The sequence below is a fragment of the Melanaphis sacchari genome, unplaced genomic scaffold (assembly GCF_002803265.2).
Source record: "Melanaphis sacchari strain LSU unplaced genomic scaffold, SCAv2.0 Contig85_pilon_pilon, whole genome shotgun sequence".
NCBI classification, from domain to species: domain Eukaryota; kingdom Metazoa; phylum Arthropoda; class Insecta; order Hemiptera; family Aphididae; genus Melanaphis; species Melanaphis sacchari.
This window is the reverse complement of record NW_020271605.1, coordinates 1,447,433-1,470,018: the sequence shown is the minus strand read 5'-3', so window position 1 is coordinate 1,470,018 and position 22,586 is coordinate 1,447,433. Positions and strand designations below refer to the sequence as shown.

At 25.6% G+C, this 22,586-nt stretch overlaps 1 protein-coding gene across 2 annotated transcripts in view; it reads left to right on the top strand.

The window, feature by feature from the left end:
* Window positions 1–22,586, top strand: part of LOC112602277 (WNT1-inducible-signaling pathway protein 2) — a 270,812-nt gene that overhangs the window by 202,178 nt on the left and 46,048 nt on the right. For both annotated transcript variants that reach the window (XM_025350266.1, XM_025350265.1), the window contains exon 3: window positions 7,573–7,783. In XM_025350266.1, coding sequence (XP_025206051.1) covers window positions 7,573–7,783 — 211 coding nt within the window. The remainder of the gene's footprint in view (window positions 1–7,572; window positions 7,784–22,586) is intronic.

The window sequence follows — 22,586 nt, the reverse complement described above, 5'->3', positions numbered from 1 at the left end:
TTTCTTTAATATAAAAAAAAAAAAGAAAATACAATTATTTGATCCATCAGTAAACTGATTCGTCACCAATATTATATAATACATATAACGAAAAATATCAATCTATAAAATAGTAGTTATGCTATATAACATTTTGTAAAGTTTACTTTGACCTGCGAATAAGTGTTTTAAATTTTTGACCACCACGCCCTCCTTAAATGCAATTTTAAACACGAAGTTTCAAAAATTAAGAAAATCACCATCAACTTCCTGAGAACCTGCAATTGGAGCGTACATCTGGCATCAATATTTAAGTACATCTTTCATAACTATGTTATATTTCAGGGGACGAGTGATAAATACTGCATAAACATTGATGTGTACTACATTGTGTAGTAGCGGAATAAATCCGTTTAGTAGTTTCGATGTGTACAACACTGCAATTATTCATAAGCATTAATATTATCATTAAACTAGCGTTTGTTATCGGTTAACCGCATTATTAATAATACCCGACATCGCCAACTATTTGTTATGTGTAAATTAAACATGTCACGAAAGACAAGACCGCGTCACACCTCTTGACACTATGCACAGACATTTTTCGTCTTGGTGCCACCGTACCATAATAATAAAATATGTACGCACACCGATTAAACAACAATAATGTGATGTTCATTCGTAATATTCCGTCACACGTATTTCAAAGAACTACCTCATATGCGGATGCGTCCGCGAAATTGCACACCCGAGGACACCTTAGAAATGTGTCCCCGTCCCCTTTTCCATCGCATATCGTTGTTTTCCTTTATTTCTTTCTTCCCATCTTCCAATTTTATTTTATTTTTCGCCGCCAAACTGTGCGTACTTGATGGAATTCCAAATATTCAGCCGGATACGCTTGCACGAATACTTTTGACACCGACCGGTAAACGTTTTCTAGAGAAAAATTAATTTTTGCTTATTTCCATTTCAAACGAATTCCAAAAACGCCTTGCATCGAACATTCCTACCATGATTGTGCGAGATATATATATATATATATATATATATTATATAAATATACGTCTGATTCTGATTAGTTTATTATTATTTTTTGTTCTCGTCGCGTCTGGAAACAAAAGTATTTGTAAAACAGAATCTAAATTTTAATAGGCCATGTGTTATAAAACGATTGACTTCGTTGTAAAAATCAATATGCCATTACTTTTCGGTTCCTATTCTATGTATTAACGTATTTTATGGTAGACTATAACAATCGCGGAACGAATGTTGGTTTTTTTTATTTATTGTTAAATACACCGAATTCCTATTTTATTTTTACAGACTGCCGTCATGGGTCGACTGACACGTTTTAATTTTCTATTTAATCAAATGTCTTTTCGTGAAGAGAATACGATAGAAATATATAAATAACTTACAATCTTTATACAAATTTTTAAACTTCAGTATAAAAGTATAACAATTATTTTACAAAATAGTGGTTTGACAAAATTTAACTATTTATATAAATTAACAAATTTACGATTCGTAAAGAATAACATAAAATGTGATTTATAATATTTATTCTAAAAATTCATTGCTATTCCCCATAATTTTTTATATACGCCTACAATACAAATGTTAATTAATCATAAGTGTAATGTACTATCTGTATTAAATTAAGATAAAAAAATTAATAAATTTTAAAAAACTAAAATTATTTCATTTTATAAGTACACTTTATATTGTTTTAAAACAATGGATTGTGGATTTATCTAATACTCAAGGGTTAAGAGAGAGTTGTATACGGCTTATGATATAAAGCTATTTATATTATTATAACTACTAGGAAAATTTTAAAAATAATCATAATATATTCAAACATGTAGTAATATTCGTTTCATGAAATAAATCATCTGTTCTACATGTACAATGTACATACATATTCAGAACTTATTATACAAATTTTAAATCTGATTCAATCATAAGAATATTAGCGATCACCTGGATTAAAAAAAATATATTAAATACAGATGGTATATTTTGATTAAAGAATAATAATTAAATAGTGAGTTATAATGTATTCTATTCTTAACATGTGAATTAAGATATTTATTTTTAGAGTGTTTATAAAAAACTATATTTTTTATACTTTAAATGTATACTTACAAGATCGCTCAGATTTATATTTATTATATGATTCAATTTTATTTCTTATTTTTATTTTTTTTTTTTTTTTAAATATTCTTCGTTAATACTTTAACTTGTTTTTGGTGACATAAATTAATGAAATTTCAACCGAAATACATCATTGAATTGTATTCAAAACTTTTAAATACGATGAATTTTAAAAGTTTATTGTATGTTTATATTACATTAAGTTTCCATTTAAAATATTTCAAACAAAAAGTATGATTTAAATCATTTATTTATATATATATATTTACTAAATACAGACGATTCATCTTTGACAAAAGAAAAGCGACTTATTGAAGTACATCAATATTAAACATTATTTAATTTATAAACTAACTTGTACAATGTACGCATTTTTTTTTCAATTAAATTGTTTCAATGGTTACGAAGTAAAATCTCGAAACTAAAAATGTGTTTACATGATTTTCAAATGAAATTCATAATAAAAATTAGTATAATTTATTTATTATTAATTTCTCAGGTTATATTTTTAATACTATAAGTATGTATAATATTACATATTGATAATAGGTTTAAATCTAATACGAGCATTCTATATCATATAAAGTAGTTTGTGATGAATAAAAAAAATATAAATAATTCAACTGTAGAAGTTTAGTTCGGATGGTTTCTCTATTGTAGTGCGTTACCCTTGGTATAATAAAATAAAATAACTAGCTTGAGATAAAGAAAATTAAATTATATAAATAGACTCAATTATTTTCTTCTTTTTGCAATAAAGCTTAATTTCTTTAAACAAATGACAAAATTATTAATTTAAAAAATTATTTTTATTAAAAATTACAAATTTACTCAGATATTATAAAAGTCTTAATATTATATAGAATATGATTGTATTAAACAAAATCATACATAATACGCATTGTATCGATTATTTGTATTAAATAAAAATCTTAAGTATTGTCTGTCCTATCAATAGGATATTATACAACAGTGTTTATGATTAAGTAGAAAAATGTATTTTGTATGTTTAATAACAAACAAAATATAACAATATTATTAATATTTTAAAAACTCTTACACAAAACTTTAAGATTTTTCATTTTATAATAAATTGTAATTGTTATATTCTATTCATATTATATCATAAGTATAGTATAAACATTGAACATACAATGTCAAAACTTAATATTTTAACAGTGATCCACAAGTCACTAATATTTAATATTAAATCACGTCTTTTCAAAAAAAAAAAAAAGGCTAATTATGTAGGTATATCATAATAGGTACAATAGACTCGTATAAATGTATAATATAATTTGTTCCTGCAGATTAAAAAGTTTCATTTAAGTTTTTATTAATTATCCACATTCTATAATATTGTTGACGGGAAGGCGATTTTTTTTTTTTTACTATTATAATTGGCATATTAGCATTACATTACAAACAACGTAATTTAAAATAATAAAAAAAAAAATCAGGATATAGGCACTAATTTTTGAGCACACAAGGCGTTTTTGTTATTTCGGTCCATAATAGCAGTGCATTATTATAATGTTATGTCGGAATTAATGAAATAAAAAAAAAATAATCATTTTAAGGTTATTTTATATTATTACCGTGACTATCATTAATGGATGACTGCTCATATCAAAGATTATCACGAAAATATTATATTTTTTATTATTATTAGTTCATTAACGTGATTAATTAATGTAAATATTAACATGTATCCCATTGAACAGATGTACTATATTTTACTTAATTTTGTGCTTCTTAGGAATAGAACATCTCCTTTAAATAAAGAAATCATATAAATCATTAACACAAATAGAAAAAAAATAAGAAACTCCATTACACAATTTATCAAACTAAAAATTATAAAACCTATAATTAGTTATTTGTTATAAAATCCAGATTTCTAAAATATTTTAAACAATAAACTAAAATTCTATACACAATTTTAGAATAATTTTGTAACCCATTTTGTACTTATGTATAGAAACCTAAATATTTACCATATTACTTTTAATATCGATAAATACATTATTTTATAACGATTCTTTTATAACTTAAAAGTGAATTAAAAATAAATAAATAAATTTTATCTAGTTTTATAAAATAACAAAACATAAGCATTAATTATAGTTTATAATATCATACAAGCAAATATATTAAAAATTCCTCCAGATACCGATTGTTGGTCTTTGATCTTGCTATACTTTAAATAAGCCTTATTGTAAAACCATAATATTTATATTATATTTCAATAATATTTATGATAATAATGTTAAGAATAATAACTATCTATCTCCTCATTGACTAAATCGACAATAATAGCCAAGTATTTAAAACTACGAACGGGTAAGTAGACTAACATAATTGGTACCTATATAACTTCATAGAGTGTACCTATGTTTAAAAACCTAATAACCCATGAAATTTCAAAAAAATGAATCTTTATTTAAAATTATTTACACTTAATACCCAAATGACAATATTTGCCTTAATACTTAGTAGATAGAAATTGTATATTGCAGTATATTTACATGGTTGTTAAAAAATCATTATTATTAGTATCTATTTGAAATTCGTAACGAAACAAAGTTTTAATAGAAAATATAAAATACATTTTTCGTATAGCCTATGTTATACTGCAGTGTATGTTTGTAATGGGATTAAAAGTGATACTAAGCTCAAATTACTTGATAAAAAAAAAAAAATAATAAAAAAATAAAAAAGTGAATCGTGATAATCGGTTCACACCGAATGGTAAAAAAAAAAATGGGCGTGCGAGATTAAAAAGGTACCTACTATCTAATTACAATATTATTATTATTATTACTTATATTTTCCAAGTTTAAAAGCTTTTTGAGTTTAACGAGTAATAATATATGACGATAAAATGAGATTAGCATTAAACCGTGCATCGAGATAAATCGCTATACTTAAAAGTACCGATAGGAAATTCTCAATAGAACATGTTTCGTCTGACATAAAGCACCGTGTAAATCTCTTCATGTATCTTAATCCAATAACATTCTCACATATTGTATTAGGTACTTTGCGTCATAAAAAACGTACAATTTTCATATGTTTCTGTACGATCAACAAATGTACAGACGTACAGTATCCTCCAAACGAAGAACGAAACAAATATATACATTTTTTTTATCATGTTTGACTTATGTTTTATCACACTCGTATTTACCTACTATATAAAATATGGTTGCAAACAAACGTTAAATATTCTATAAAATATATTATTTATTACAATAGTATTTATGAATAAATTATATTCAGTATATTATGCAATGTATTTACTGTATTTCAGAATTTTTTTCCATTTATTTAACACATACATTAACATAAAATTAAAATTAACATATTTTCAACTAGAACAATAAAAGTATTATTTCCCATAACTATGAAATTGTGAATTAAATAACTTAAAATCACATATAATAAATCAAAACGTTAATATTTTGATATGAAAATAGTAACAGTGATATAATGTTAAATATAAACTATTTACCTCACATAAATAATCAAATAAACAATAATTATTATTAAAAAAAAAAAAAAATGTCAACCTAATTTTTTCGGATAAAATGATATTGTGCTGAAATATTCAAATATTGTAATTTGCAATGTAAATACGCATGCGTAATACACATGCCAGAATATTACAAACACGATCGTATCAGTATAATATCAGTTTTGGCGAAATTACAAAATCACTAATGTGAATATATAGGTGTGCGCGTCTTGTCAGTTGTCACTGACTGAGCCCATCGATCATATTTTGACTATTATATTATAATATATTATGTATAATAAGCCAGTGTGAGATGGTATGAGACATTAAGAATTAAAACTTATTGATAGCAACTGGGAACGGTGCGTCGACAATCATGAGCCAAATTGGCTCGCCGCCGCTCCGAAACGATTCTTGACGACCTATTTACGGTAGTTGCCAAAGCGATGTGTCTAAGAAACGCGCACGCCGACTTTTGGCGTGGTAAGCGCAGGGCCCGCAAGCGCAATTAATGACGAGACATACTAACTGAGCCCCCCCCCCTCCTCCAAACAAAAATAAATAAATTAACTTCAAACAAAAAATAAAACCCTCATCGAAGCCTCCTAAAAATATTATTATCTGACACGTTTAAGTTGAAAAACTTAAAATTATTGCACGTAAGTAAGCATACAACGGGAACATCGATTATATTATTTAAATTCGTTGTGTGATAATAATATTATGACGATCGGGACGGAAATTAAACTGCAAAAGTCTGCGGGATAATACTCTGGACAATCGTCCTCGCACAAAACGGGCCGAACAGATAAATTTCCGTACGCAAGTTGAACTGTTCGAGAGGGTGGATTTCGTTTGTTTTATTGCCCAAGCCACGAGGTATCTATAATATATATGTACATTATGTATGTCCGTATTAAATATAGTGACCCTGCAAAGTCCGAGAAATATCCGGCGGCTGACAACACGCACCGCTATCACCTCCCTCCCACACTGAGCTTAGTAGGTAGATTTGCCCGTCATCATTGTTCATTTATACAGGGTGATTCACTAAGCATACTCGGCCACTTTTTTTTCAATTATTAGTTATTAAATATCTTATTTTTGAAATCGTTTAACGCCATATTTTCAAATTCTTAAGATTTTTTTATGCTACTTACAGACTAATTTGTAGGAATACAAACTTCCGTTATTCAAAAGAGAAACTCCTTTTTTATTGTAAACTATTTAGCGAATAATTTTTTGAAAGTCTTTACGACATAAAACATTCTTTAAGTAGTAAAAAAAATCTCAATAATTTAAAAATATGATCTTTAAGTATATTTAAACATTTACAAAATCAAAATTTTAATTAATCCACTTCCAAATTAGAAAAATAGGGTAAGCATGCTTGGTAAATTACCATGTGTTTATAAATATAAATATATTTTGGATATACGAGTATTACACAGTGTAACTTCAAATACAATTTACTATGCAATTATATTATTATATGTACATTGTATATACCTACCCTAATAATTTTTTTCTAATTTATGTTAAGAAAAAAAAATGTCTCACCTTCATAATATAATAATTAATAACTATACATTTTTAAAAATTTAATATTCAGAAGAACAACTAAATTATTCAGTTATTACAGTTATTACATGATTGTTAGTCATTTCAAGTACACCTTGTATAACCAAATCGTTAAGCGTTTAGGTGCACCCACTCCCAGTCATTGAATTTATTACGTATTCACGTAGGTATATTATATATTATATCGTACCTATTACTAAACCGATTAACTGTATATATATTAAACATTGTAGACAATCAATAAATTAATGTTCTATCAAACAATGTTTTTGATTGTTGTTATTTTTTTTTAGTTTTTGCTTATAATCTTTCTTTTTTTTTTCACCCATACACAGGCTCGGTCCCACTGCGCCTACCCGTGCCAGTGCGCCAACAGGGACCCGGTTTGCGAACCGGGCGTGCCACACACCCGCGACGGATGCGGTTGCTGCCCCGTATGCGCCCGACAGGATGGAGACCCGTGCGACGGCATTGCCGTGTGTGACCAAAGGAAAGGTCTGGTATGCCAGTACGATGACTACTACAGTCCGGCCGGCATATGCAGAGGTAGGTTGAAATTTTAAATACATATTTAGCATGGACGAATAAAAATATATAAATCTAATAATAATAGTAATAGTATTGTAAATCATTATTTTCCCACCAGGACATGTGATGAAACTTAGTAGGGACTATCAAAAAATTGACGGATAACATAATTGTAGTATTTAAATGATTATTTATTTTATAAGTTGAAGTCCTAAGTGGACAATTTTTGCAGTCAACTTTTTCCGCAACCCGTCTCATTCCACAAATGTCTTTTTTCCTGATCAAAAATATTTAATAAAAAGTTGTTTTTTATGGTTCACTTTTACAAAAATGTTATGTTTGATACGAAATTTAACTGATATTATTCATTTATTGTATCTTTTGTAAATAAGTAATATTTTAGATAAAAATAACAAAAGTATATAAGACATGTTAGCTAAGATTATGAAAATATATTCGTCCATTTAAATGTCAACTTAATTTTTAAAAATGTTACTTCTTCCTCACAAAAGTTCCACTAAATCTTCACCCATAGCGGATTACTGTCGATACGTGTGTGATTTACTTTTTTTATACTTTTACCCTTCTACCGCCTCTACCAATCCACCTTACACAAGCTCGTCGATCGGTAAAATACCTATATGGCTCTATCTACCTACGTGCTTCACGTACACATACCAATTCGCCACAACGATCAACAATGATATTTGTTTACCCGACAAAAATACATATTTATGTATACACGTACGCACATACGCACACGGGCGCACGCAATTCGTTTTTGGTATTATTCAAATATCATCGTAACGTAACGAATTCTCCACAGTCGAATCGACCCACAGTTTGCACATTTCCATTGAACATCAATAAATAACAAGTGAAATATATTAAGTGACGTAATATTATTTAATAAATATATATATTGGTATATTTTATACATATATATCATATACAATGTACATTGTACAACATAATACTTGTAAGCATGATATTCGAAATAATATTACGCGCACGTATACCTACCAATATTTATTGTAGTATACGTATATAAGACTTTTGGTGAACATTTTTTGTTATTCGACATGAAAATGTGCTTACGTCTATATAATATTGTAAGCGTATAAGTTTCTGACGTTTTCTATGATTTTTCATTTACCTATAAACGAAAAAAGCGTCTACTAGTGATTTATTACAATCCTGCAGGAGAATAATATATAACATATTTCATCTGGCGTCTGCGAAGATTCGGAAATTGCAAATTTGCAATATTAGATTTTACTACACTTCTATTGTAAATAAATCTAATTATGATTATGAAAAGTGTTCAAATACTTAGGAATAATAGGTAATAATAATTAGTATGGTTTGGTAAGCAATACGTTATAATAGCAGTAAAAATCAAAACAAATTATTGATTCGATGTTTACGGTTTTAAATGTAACTATTCAGATCGTTTCTATTAGCCAGAATAAATAATAATAATAAATAAATGTAAAACTTTGAATACTATGAGTACGCATTTACATAATAATAATATATTAAGTCTTACAATTATTCAAATCACCTTGTACAGGTTTATTTACTACAAAATCTCTCGACGTATTTAAGCCCATTCCCAACTCACTAAAATCTTGGCTCATTTGTCATTTGATTCACCCTCGGTTCCTAATAATTATCAACGCTATTATAACAATATAATTTCGTAACAATACACGAAGGTGGTATATACTGCGTCATGTTTGTAAATAATGACACAGCTTTCTGTATAAAAGGAACTTCTCGAATAAACACAACTTTGAAAATAAATTGTTATTATTAATATTACATTTTACATTTTACATTTGTTCAACAATGGTTTTCCTAATTTTCCGGCCAAAAAAAAAAAAAAAATGCACGTAACTAGAACGAATGAAATGGAATTTCTAATGTTAAGAAATGTAAGGACTATATGAATTAATGTATATGTGTATATTTCAGTATAATGTTATTTATCATGAAACACATCTGTAATGCTAAAGAGTTTTAAAGTATATTGAAAAAAGGCTCTCATTTCTTGTAAGACTTAAATAACCACAACAATATTGATCAACCCAAAATACAAAGAATATAATTTATTCAAAAAATAATAATATTATGATTAACTCTCGTATTTAATAAATTCCAATTAGGGTATCATTAAAATATTATAAAATATTTACAAATTAATGTTATACTTATTTTATTATTATTTTGTTAAATCTATATATTTATACATGATTAGTTAGTCAATATTTGATCTACAATCATATAATTTATTCTCTAATTGTTATCACGTTAATGTAGTATGATAAGAATGCAATAAATTTGTCAAAACACAACACATTACAAATGACCGGAAAACTATAATTAAAATAATTATTTGTCGCTCAAAAAACGACCAGTACAATCAAATCTTTCAGTATTCACTAAAATGTGTGATATGATATTTTAACTATTTATTTAAGACTACCTATACATTTTTCACTTAACAAGAAATGAACTTTTAAATAAAATACAGATTAAAAATTTTAATATGAACAATTTTAATAAACTTGTTATTAACCTAACAACTGCGTTGTCGTTATAAGATATTGAGTCAAAAACCGTCGTCTTTTGGGACACCGGCACATGAATAGTATTTATTATGTACATGATATTATACAATAGTAAAGAAAGCTGGTATTACACCATTTTTAAGTACAAAAATACTTATTCTCAGAAAAATATAATGACAAATTATGGATTTATTTATATTGTATCACGTCAATGAACCAACTCAATTAAATAAAAGTGTGTAATCTAACATATTTTGTAATAGGAATAAGAAATAAAAAAATAAAATAAAAAGTACAAAGAGAGCAAATGTATGAAATCAAGATGTGTGTACGAATAATATTCCTATTTCTTATCTCCTACAACTGTCTATTGTACTGTCCGTTGTCATGTGTAAATGAACATTAAACATGAATGGGATGTATATTGTATATATACGAGTAATATAATATATTATGTATGGATATAATTATACGAGTATATTTCTTATAATATACATATGCTCCATTGGCGTATAATATATTTTGTTTAAACACATCTGAGTGAATTTTATGAACGATAATACTACCTTACTACTTTTGTTACTTCAATAGCATTGTATTATATAATATTAAACTTATCTTGATGTCTTAAATGTATTTACACTGAATTTAAATGTATATTATATATATTATATGCGTTTATGTGTGATTTCTATGTATCATAAATTTGATAAAGACATGTCTTAAATTAATGCAAACATGGGTATAATCAGTAACACGAAATAGTACAAATCACTACCTAATAAGATGGATGAGAGTTAAGAGGTTTTAACTAAAGAGATTATTATGTGATTATTATATATGAGATTGTTATAGTTGCAAGTTTTGCGGTATATTTTTTGGGTGTTTATGATTGATATATGAGAGATAATATGAAAACTGTATTATTTAAGATATTATAAAGAAATTTATTTTAATATAACGTAACTAAGTAACTTAAAAGAAAGAAAAGTAATTGTGTAAAAAATAATATAACAGTATGAATAATATATATATATAATATGTAGTTATTTAACTAACCATGTATATGAAACGGCCTGGCAGACGTTATAGACAGAATATAACAGAACAGACAGAATAGAATGGACAGATAAACCATATTTTTCTATTTCTGAAGTCTTTTTAAAGTAATGTAAAAGTTATGAAACATTTATATTATTTTCGAATGGTTGAGATTAATTGTTTAATGTATAACTTTTATGTATGGTCTATGCAATACCTATGTAATGAATATTGCTATTTTGGATGATGATTAATTAGTTTACTTTTTATTAGTGACATTTTTAAACAATTATGTTTCTACATATTTATTAAATTTGAACAATTAATATAGGTACTACATTTCTAAAGCAGCGTTTCGAGGAGTTTTTGAACTCGTCTTTTTATTTTATTGAAGTAATAAATATTACAATTACAATGACATTTATAGTATTTAAAATTAATTTTATACTGTAAAATAAACTTCTATAGTTTTAAAAAAATTCTTATTACTTAATTGCGTACGCACTGGTCTGAATAGCACCGTAAAATGTAAATACATGTATTTTTTATGAGCCGTAGTTCGTTGAAATTAAATGTTTTTTTTCAATTAAGATGACAATTGACGGTCAAATAAAGCACGCAGTCATTGTTCATTAGCCAGTGTCGTCACAATATTCGACCTGTATGGCTTTTTAGTTTTACTTGCGATTTATTTTTATTATGTTCTTGTTCTTCATATACATTTCAATTAAATAAATTGTGTAATTTTTTTAAACAAAGAAACGCTGTTAACAAAGTAATAACTCTGCTGTATACCACAAAAATGAAAGTGCCTTGTGTTCCAAAATCTAATCAACACATAATAATAATTTTCATAAGTTTTCAAAAAAATTCAAAGCTTTTGATTTCACAAGTAAAGATGTAAACAATTAAAATATTTTATACTTTATGACTTATTCAGTGTAACGTATTATTATAGTATGAAATATTTTAATCATCGATGAAATTGTCTTAATTTCGACGAAACTATTAGAAACTAAAAATAAAAGTGCACGTGCAAATAACAATTTTTTATTTTATTTATTCTTGTAATGAGTTTACAATTATTTCTCCTATATCTAATAAAAACGTCAGTGAAAAAGTTTAGGGAACGCTCAGAAGCTTTAAGTTGTATAAACTATCAATATCATCTGTGTCTATATTACATGTAACATGTATTCAAATTTGAAATCTAACACAGTTGTTAACATTTACAATTTTCTTTACGAATAATTTAACATTTTAGTTAAATATACAGAGTGATTCACCAAACTGAACATTGGAATTCATAAATATATCTAAAAACGATATTTTCAAATTTTTAAGGTTTATTGTACCATTTTAAGAGTATTACATGAAACCAAACAAGGTTTTTATTTTTTTAATCAGAATTCTATAGATTATTGTAAATTTATTTAAAGAATATTTTTTTTTTAAATTATACAAACTAAATAAAAAAATTATTGAATAGTTTCCGACTTATTAAATTAACTTTAGAAAATGGTCTATAATAATATTGGTTATAAATACCTATACTCTATATTCAATAAGGTTTCATCGCTGACGAACAGGTCACACCTTAGGCTTCTGTTAACTATTTTCCTTTCCGTTTGTGGTTTGTATGCAATAAATAGAAAGATGCCACGCCCAAGTACACAAGGACGCCAACCAAGTCGCTTTTTATATTAAATTATTTTTATATGGATTATAAAATTTAATATTTTTCTAGTTATTTTGTTACTATTTATTATTTAAAAAGTTTTAACAAATTATAAAATGCCAATAGATTATTTAATAGGGCTTGTATAATATAACTTTTAAATCAATTAAAAATCATTTAAACCTATCTTTCCTATTATATCAATTCTTTTTTTATATCTATCTATTTTTTTCATAAATACAAACATGTGTCTAATGTTTTTGCTCTTAGTGTTCTTAGATTTAAAAAAATATATGTAAAATATATTCTGTAATGATGAAATTAACTTAAGATATCTCGTATGTGAATCTAATATACTTAAACTAAGTAACCACCATCCTTTAGATACTACTTAAGAAATTGAGAAGAAACTGTTTCTTGAATATCATTTTTATTTTATACATTGTAATAATTGACCAATAAATATAATATTTAATTTCATTAATATAAAACTACCTAGTTAATATATTATATTGGTAGTCAAAGCAGTTAAATTAGAACAATTTAATAAATTATAGAAATTTTACCCGTTTTTAGGTGCATACAAAATGCATTTTTTTATACTTTTACTTATTTAAAACATCCTCTGTCAGTGCACGAATTATCAACATGATCTTCCGTATATTTTTATAAGCTCAGACGTCTATATCACTATACGTAGATATAGTAAATAAAAAACATGTTTTCAATTTAGTCACAATATTATGATGTGATCTTTATTTATTTATTTATTTATTTATTTATGGAATTAATTATATTTACAATAATATATAATGTTGCGGTATATATGTTTATATGTATACATGTGTTGAACATTAGCTTAGTAATTGATGTATTACTTGTATCACTTATACCAGGGGTCGGCAACCCACGGCCCGCGGGCCGCATGCGGTCCGCAAAGCAATTTTTGATGGCCCGCACAAAGGTGGTTAATTTTTGTGTTTTACTTTTGTTCAATAACATTTTTCATATAATTTTCAATATTATATAATTCGTTTTCCTTTATAAATAAAATCTAATCTAACCGTTTCATAATAGCAATACAGTTATAAGTATTATATTATAATATGTAATTTTTTTTTAATGTGGCCCTTGATGAACAATTGAAAAAAAAATGGCCTGTGTAGTTAAAAAGGTTGCCGACCCCTGACTTATACGATCAATAATACTTATAGGTAATTACTAATTAGTAATAATTAAAACTGATTGTATTTTAAAATATTATACATTGTAGAATCACTTAATATATTTGAAGTAATGTGCATAAGCATATTCCTACTGTGGACTATTATCCTTAGGTTTTACATAATCTTTATCTACTCTAAAATAATCGCTATTTTTTTTTTTTTGTTTTAATATACAAAAGTTCTTGAGTAAATTATTTTAAGTAGAAAAAGACGTTTTATTTAAAAAACTGAAATTTTTATCTCCTCAAGACACCCCTTAAATGGTATAAACATTCTCAATTATTTCAAAATATTGTCTTAGTGTATATTAAAAATTTCAAAAAAGAATTATAGATACAAAAAATGCTAATTGTAATATAAAACTTAAAACTAATGTTGATGAACCTGAAACTCAAATTGGTTCAATTAGTAAATCTACAGGTTCCCAGTAATACAGCCAATAGTACTAATATTGAAACAGAGACAATATCGTTAAATGAGTAGGAATTTAAGTTTAAGTATCTAATATTATCAATTTTTATAATTAAGTAGGAAGCGAAAAATTATCTAAACTGGGACAATCTTTTCACGGTTATAGCATTTTTTTATGGCTTAAGTTGTAAAAATCCTTTAACTCGAGTTGGTGCGTGTACTGTTACTTTAGACAAAAAAAAAATCGTAGCCACTGGATATAATGGAATGCCTATAAAATATAATGATGATGATTTTCTGTGGGATATTAATGATGTTAAACAACAAATGTATGCATGCCAAGTAATAATTTTTACGACTATATTTTCATTTGAGCTGATAAAATATACATATTTTGATCCTCGTTTATATTTTCAGTATGCCACGCTAAAATTAATTCTGTGTTAAATAAAAACTCAATAAATACAAAATTGTATCGCTTTTTTCATCTAATGAACATGCAAAAATAATAAAATTATTGAATTGGTTATCAAGGAAGTAATGTATTTTCCATAAAATAGACAAACAAAGAAAAATAAAGCATCTAAAAGGATATTTATTTCATTGGGTGTATTAATAAATAATAAGACAATACACTCCAAAACAGAATATTACATTTGATTTTTTTTTTAATTTTATAATACACTCAAAATAAATCATATCATAAATAGTTTTATTTGATGTGTATTTAACTTCATTAAAATATTAAAATATATTTTTATAACCAATGATATTTAATATTTAAAATTATCTTTAATAATTGTTGTTAGTTATTAATTATTTTATCCAGCTCTAGTGATCCTAATTTCATTGAAAATATCTTTTGACATACCTAAATAATGATTGTGAGTGTTTTTTTTTTTTTACAAGGTATTTACAATCTGTGCCCTAGGATATAATAAGAATATATGCTAATAGTATAATACATGAACATTTAAAGGAAGAAACCACTCAGTATTAAGTGGTGACACTACCAGTTGATTTATTTTATTTTGTATTTATTTTTTTATTATTATTATTTTTTATTTTTTTTTTTTTTTTAGTTTTAGTTTAGAAAGTCTTTGTACCATTTTATTTTTAAATGTCTTGGGGGATTTCTTGGAATTGGGTATGCGTATAAGTTAGATATAAGGAGGTTAGGATGTAAAAGAAGTCTAGCATGGTATCTTTTGAAGTAAGTAATGGCTTCTTGTTGAATGGTTTTGATTTTTAGATCTGAATGGAGAGTTAGATTAGAAATTAAAGGTGGACCATTAGTGACTTTATGTATGCTTTTATTTTGTGTACATATAGACAGTTTAAATTTTATTTAAATTCGTTTTTTTTTTTTTTTTACATTACCCCAGCATTAAAGACTGTTGGTCTTTGATAAAAGATTTATAAATTAGAAGTTTTGTTTTTAATTGGATGTGATTTTCTATTGAAAATTAGAGTCTTGACCATACTTAGGCCGAGATATTTAACAGTCTAAGATTATAGGATTTGAGTGCCATAGATATTTACATCAGGGCATTAAGCACATTTAAGGGTGAAAGTTGTATGAATTGATTTCGCTTGATTGACTTTGAATCTTCATCTTTTATACTAATTTTCCATTAGAGTAAGATGATTCTGCAAATTAATGGAAGCTATAAAATGATCAGCGTTAGTTAAAATTATTACTTTGCCATCCATTATGACTGTTTAGTTGAAAATATTAAAAGGTACAAATCAGTTTTATTAAAATAGTTATACTTTACTTAGCGTTCCGGTTTCTTATCTAGTTTTTATATTTACCTTTATGTAAAGAAATAAAAATAAAAATAAAATGTTTATATCAGTCATAATTGAAAAATTAAAACTACAATCGAATATAGCCGATCAATTTGTCTGTAACGGATTAAATGTAATACTTTAGATATTTTTGTTTAAGAGTATTCTGGTCCATAGACAAATCAATTAAAATACACTTTGTGATTTTTCAATATTAAAAAAAAAAAATCACTAAGTAAAATATGCATAAATATATTATAAGTATAACTATTAGTGTCTAATAGGTAATATTAAATAAGATAATAGCGTACATAAAACGATAGTATATTGTGTAAATTATATTATACATAAATAATGCATCATATTGTTTATAATTAGGGCTCAGATTTATATGTAAATACATATTTTTACTGTGACTTGATAAATTAATTTAGGTAAGTAATAAATTCGTTTTAAGAGATTTTCAATAAAATGAACTATATTTTATTTTACATGTTTTTACATATTTCTCGATAATTCCATTTTTTCCTACATATCTTGACAATTTGTTCATTTATGATTTATTAATAACTATCAAATGTATTCTCTACAATGGTTGTTCTCCTGAATTTTCATTAGATGTAGAACTTACTCCTTCAGACATAGTCAAAATGCAATACTGTCCAATAACATTAGTAGAAGTCGAAAGATTGTTTAGTCGGTATAAGGCAGTTTTACGACCAAATCGAAAATCTTATGAATTTGAAAATTTATAAATGTATGTAATCATAAATATAATTAAAATAATTCTTTTTTTTTTTTCATTTTTTTAATAATTTTACTATTTAAAATATAATTTGTTTCATTAATAACTCATATAAATATATTAAATAATTAAATACTAATAAATAAATTATATAAGTAAAGTACATATTTTGAATGTTTTAGCACATATTTATGTATACATATTTTGGTTTCATAAATACATATAAATCTGAGTCCTATTTATTTTATTATTAATGGTTGTTCCTTATTAGTAACAGTAAATATAGAATAAAATGTGTATACAATACATTAATCCTTATCATAAAACTTGTTAACAGTACTAATTAATAGACCAGGACTATATTTTGTTGTGGCAATCAAGATTGCAACCGTATTTTAAAAAACATAAAATATCATCAATAATTAATATATTATATACGTAAATATTATCTGTTTTAAATCCTGACGTATTCACCGTTATTACTTTCTGTGTTACCTACCAATGCATTAGAAATCATTCTCTATATCCATTACCATTACCCCACCGCCATACCTCTAAGTAATAAAACTCAACCATTCTTTGCATAAAATGTTACTTTTTCTCCTCTCTAACTTATCTAGATCCCATTCCACCATCAAATTTATTATTACTAGGTACTTTGTTTTAAATTTTAAATTTGTATTTTCGATATTCTTGATAAAATTGTTGTTAACTTGAGCCTGAATCAACTGTAACATCAATATATAAAATTAATAAATAAAAATAACGATTTTATTAGAAAATTTCATCAAAACGCGTGTTGCATCATATTTTATATCTATATTCTTATCAAAAATAATTTTAAAAATACATATTATTATATAATGCAAGTTATGAATGTTAATTTTAAAGAAATACTTACTAAAAATTGTAAAATATATTTATTAAATAATATATTTATTATTATAATATTAGACTGTGTTATTAGTTTTTTGGAATAGTATGAAAATTACCTAAAACAGGGACCGTTTTATATGTGAATCTGCCAAGCTTATGATAGTGATTTCGTTCTTCTAGTTAGTTCATGTTAAATTTACTTAAACGATAAAGACATTTAATGGTGTTTAATATTTCAAGAATTATCTACAAGATCAAAATATTTTCTTGAGACTAAAATACATTAAATATAATACATTCATCTTCAAACCACGCACTTCAAAAGTATTTTCTTTTGCTTATTTCTTATTTCTAGTCACTTCTCGTTGAATCAATAAATTTTAAATTCTAGATAAAATACATGATTATTGGCAAACAAAAAAATACAAACATAAATCAACTTTGTGCTTGTATAAATTATTTTTATGAAAAAAGAAATGCTATGGTCAAAAGGTACCTGCCAGGAGTATTAAAATGCAAATAAGACGTAGACCCATAAATCTGAGATTCATACAAGGGAGCTATAGCTGGTGACTCCCTATTCCTGTCAAATATAATAATATTGAAAAGCAAGAGACGCACGATCGATCCCATACATTTTCAAACAAAATACATCTTTCAAAACTCAAGGTGATTTCATAACAAGTTTTTTATTCCACTTTATCAACGTCTACTTTTTTACAATAAACATTTTTATATTTCATAGAATGTGTATTATATAGGAGTATTTTTGAAAAACAAATTAACAAATACCAACAAAAAAAATCTTGTATTGTAAAAATAAATTATACTTAAAGGTAATAGAACAATAAGAAGAAACACAAAAACGTATAAAATACAAATCGAATAAAGATTATAGCTTTAAGTTTAAACTGTATATAAAATTATCTAGAAATTAGAACTCTCACAAATGATAATATGGTATCCCAAATTATTCTCAATATTACAATACCTTATACATAATCCTACATTTTACATAAAATAATTGACTTATTCGGTCACTGAGTAATAAAGCGCATAGAAATTAATACATTAAAATAAATATATTATTCAATCATCAATGTTAATACAAATTCGCAGAATAGAATAATATAAAAACTACCATATTTTATATTCTATCAGTTCAAAATAAATTTTACTTAGTAAAAATGTCTTTAAATATCATATTATTTTACATATATATATATAAGACTGACAAGAATAAATGTCTATAAATAACACCTATTCACATTTAATGAATTTAAAAACTTATACTTAAGTGTTATTACACTATTAGAGACAATCATTGCAAAATAGAGATTCTCTATAAATGTATAAATATTCCACTGAAGACTGCCGACATACGTATTAAGCTCGTTGTCGGAAAATTGGAAACTAAGTTTTGTGTAACCAACGAAAACCGTAAAGCGGAGTCTTAACTCGAATAAATATAATATTACACAAACAATAGTTAGAAAAAACATCGTCAATAAATAATATGTAAATTATGCATACACACCGAATATTTACCACAATACTAATAATAAAACGAAAATATAAAATAATGAAGTCACATGTGTGTATGTCGTGTGAATATATATTATATATTTAGGTACTTAACAACGATTTTATCAATTCCGTTTTTGCGCTTGTGTATATATAATATATTATTACACTTAAGTACCTTACACTTACATATTATATATGTATAAGATGTCATCTGCAAAGTCTGAAAGTTCCTGCACTATTCGGCCCCTCTTCATGTAATTTGATGTTATTGTTTTAATTATATATAATACAATGAAATATACCATACAATTTAAAATATTATTTTAAAAAAAGTTATCAAATTCAGTTATTGTATAGAAATAATATGAAGAATTGTTAATATTCATTAATTCACAGAAAAAAAAAATGCAAATAATTTGTAAATAAATTCCATCAGTGTTTTTTACACAACATAATAAAAACAAATTCTATATTTTCCCATTATATTTTATTATCATCACAAAACGAGTATGTTCATCAAACATGACATACAAGATAACATAAGATGTTTTTGTACATACATTGTATTTGTTCGCATCTGCATATAATTTATTTACTATAACGCTTCGGGGAGCAGAAATATGAAAATATGTACAAAATGTAATGTAAATAAATAGCTTCAAACATTATATTATTATAAATATATGGTGCACAACAGATAAAAAGTAAATATCATCTTAAATAAGAGTTTATTATAAATTATTAATTTATAAGTAAAAATATACATAATTATACTACTATAGTTATTTAATGTATATAATATGAATTAACAAAAATACAAAATAAAATTTTTATCTGCTTACACTTTTAAATGAAAATAACATTCTAATTAAATTTGCAATAAGATGCATAATGAATACCATCTTTGCGATGGTACACTAAATGGAATATAGATTTTTTTTTTTTTTTTGGATAGTGAGAATGTACATTAAAAATTATTATTGTGATTATTTCCAAAAAATCCATAGTAAGTAATTTATGCATAAATTTGTCCATAATTAAGTAACATTTATCCACGGACAAATTATATATCATTAAATAATCATCGTTTAAACTATTGAACCACGGGAGATGCACATGCCAATTTCTATTAAATTAGCTTCATATGCTAATATCTTAAAAATTGTTTTTGAATATATTAAATTTTATAAAATACAAGTATATCTAATATAGATAACGTTTTGACACTGTTCATCAATAAAACCATAACTATTCGCACTCATTAGCAGGCTCCCATGCTTTTTAGTATCAAATATTAAATACAATACAAAACAAAATAAAATATGAACACAAGTCCCTATATAACTGAGTTGTTACTCACTAATCTTAAATTAATTACACGATTTTACAATAAATCGATTTACGTTTCAAAGAACATTTAAGATAAATATTATTTTCTTATTTTTTCAATACATTTATAGAATGAATACGAAAACCATAATTCAGAAACCATCCTTTTTTTTTCCCACCTTTCATAAATAAATCTGTATACTTATTTTTTTTTCACTGATATATTTACGACATATGTGTAGCACACGTATAATATTATAATCTTAGAATAACGACGGTGGTTTTCTCTACGTCTCTGACGTCTGTTATCCTTAAAATATAACAATAATGATAATAATAATAAGAAATAATTTAATCGTCAACACGTCTCAGTAGAGGCAGCAGTAAGAATTTTGTTGTTTGTCATGACAAAGTAAACAATATTATGACGGCATGTATTACTACGTAAATACAGAGTGTCACAAAAAAAAAAAAAAAAAAAAAAAAACAGAAAAGCGTGATTACTCATAACTTTTATTTTAATCAATATTTGAAAAATAAATTGAACTACTAATACTTATTATTTATCGTGATGATTATATTTAATAATAAATTCAATTTTAAAATATTGATTAGAACAAAAATAATTGTACATTTAGTTCATTATATTTGTCAGTTATTTTTGTTACACTCTGTATATACAAATACATCTAATGAGCAGCATTTGGGGTTAAATGTACAGGCTATATGACGTGTTGTTGAGGAATCTGTAAAAGAGTTCTTTCTAATGGTAAAACAAAATCTTCTCCAATCAGAACCTGAAGGATTATGGGGAAGGGAGAGTAAATATATATATATATATATATATATATAATGTACAAACTTGTGATTGACAGCAGCCAGCAGCAGATGTTTCGTGTACATTCGGGCAATTAGCGATCACTCCACCGTACTTCTATACGTACCTACGATTTATTATATCATCATCGTTTACCAAACATATTATGCCGATAAATCGAGCAGGTGAGCAAGCATGCATAAGGTTGCCGTTCGATTTTGAGCGTATTTATTCGATAATATGTTTCGATGATCAATCGCGTAGCTTTCGTATACGTCGTGTTCCGTTGAAGAAATAAACCCGTCGCCGTTCGTTAAACTGTTATTAATAGTTCATATTACCCACAGGAGCAAGGTTTTACACATTTGGTGCATTGAATTAAATAAAATCTGACAAAAAACACTATTATAATATTCGAAATCAAAATGCTACAAAAGATTTATTATTTAAAAATTAAAATAACAACGTATGTTGGAAGAAAACTGATGTAGAACCTACAGAAATATTCAATAACTACATATATAGAAGCTCTCAAAAGCTACAGATTAAAGCAAACTGAACATATTCTGAAGGTAGAATACCAGATTACCTCAAAGTCTCAAAAATAATAGATGAATAGCACTAGCTATAAACTGAAAAACATTGAAGAGAATATTAGAAACGGAAATGAGACATACAACCTGTATGAGCAAAAAAAAAAAGCTAGTACCTACATGATGGACAACCAGTTTTCACATAAGCTGTTATCTGCGTCAATAAGAAAGCAAATAGCAATTATACCTCAACCTTTTTATCGTGTAGGTCAAA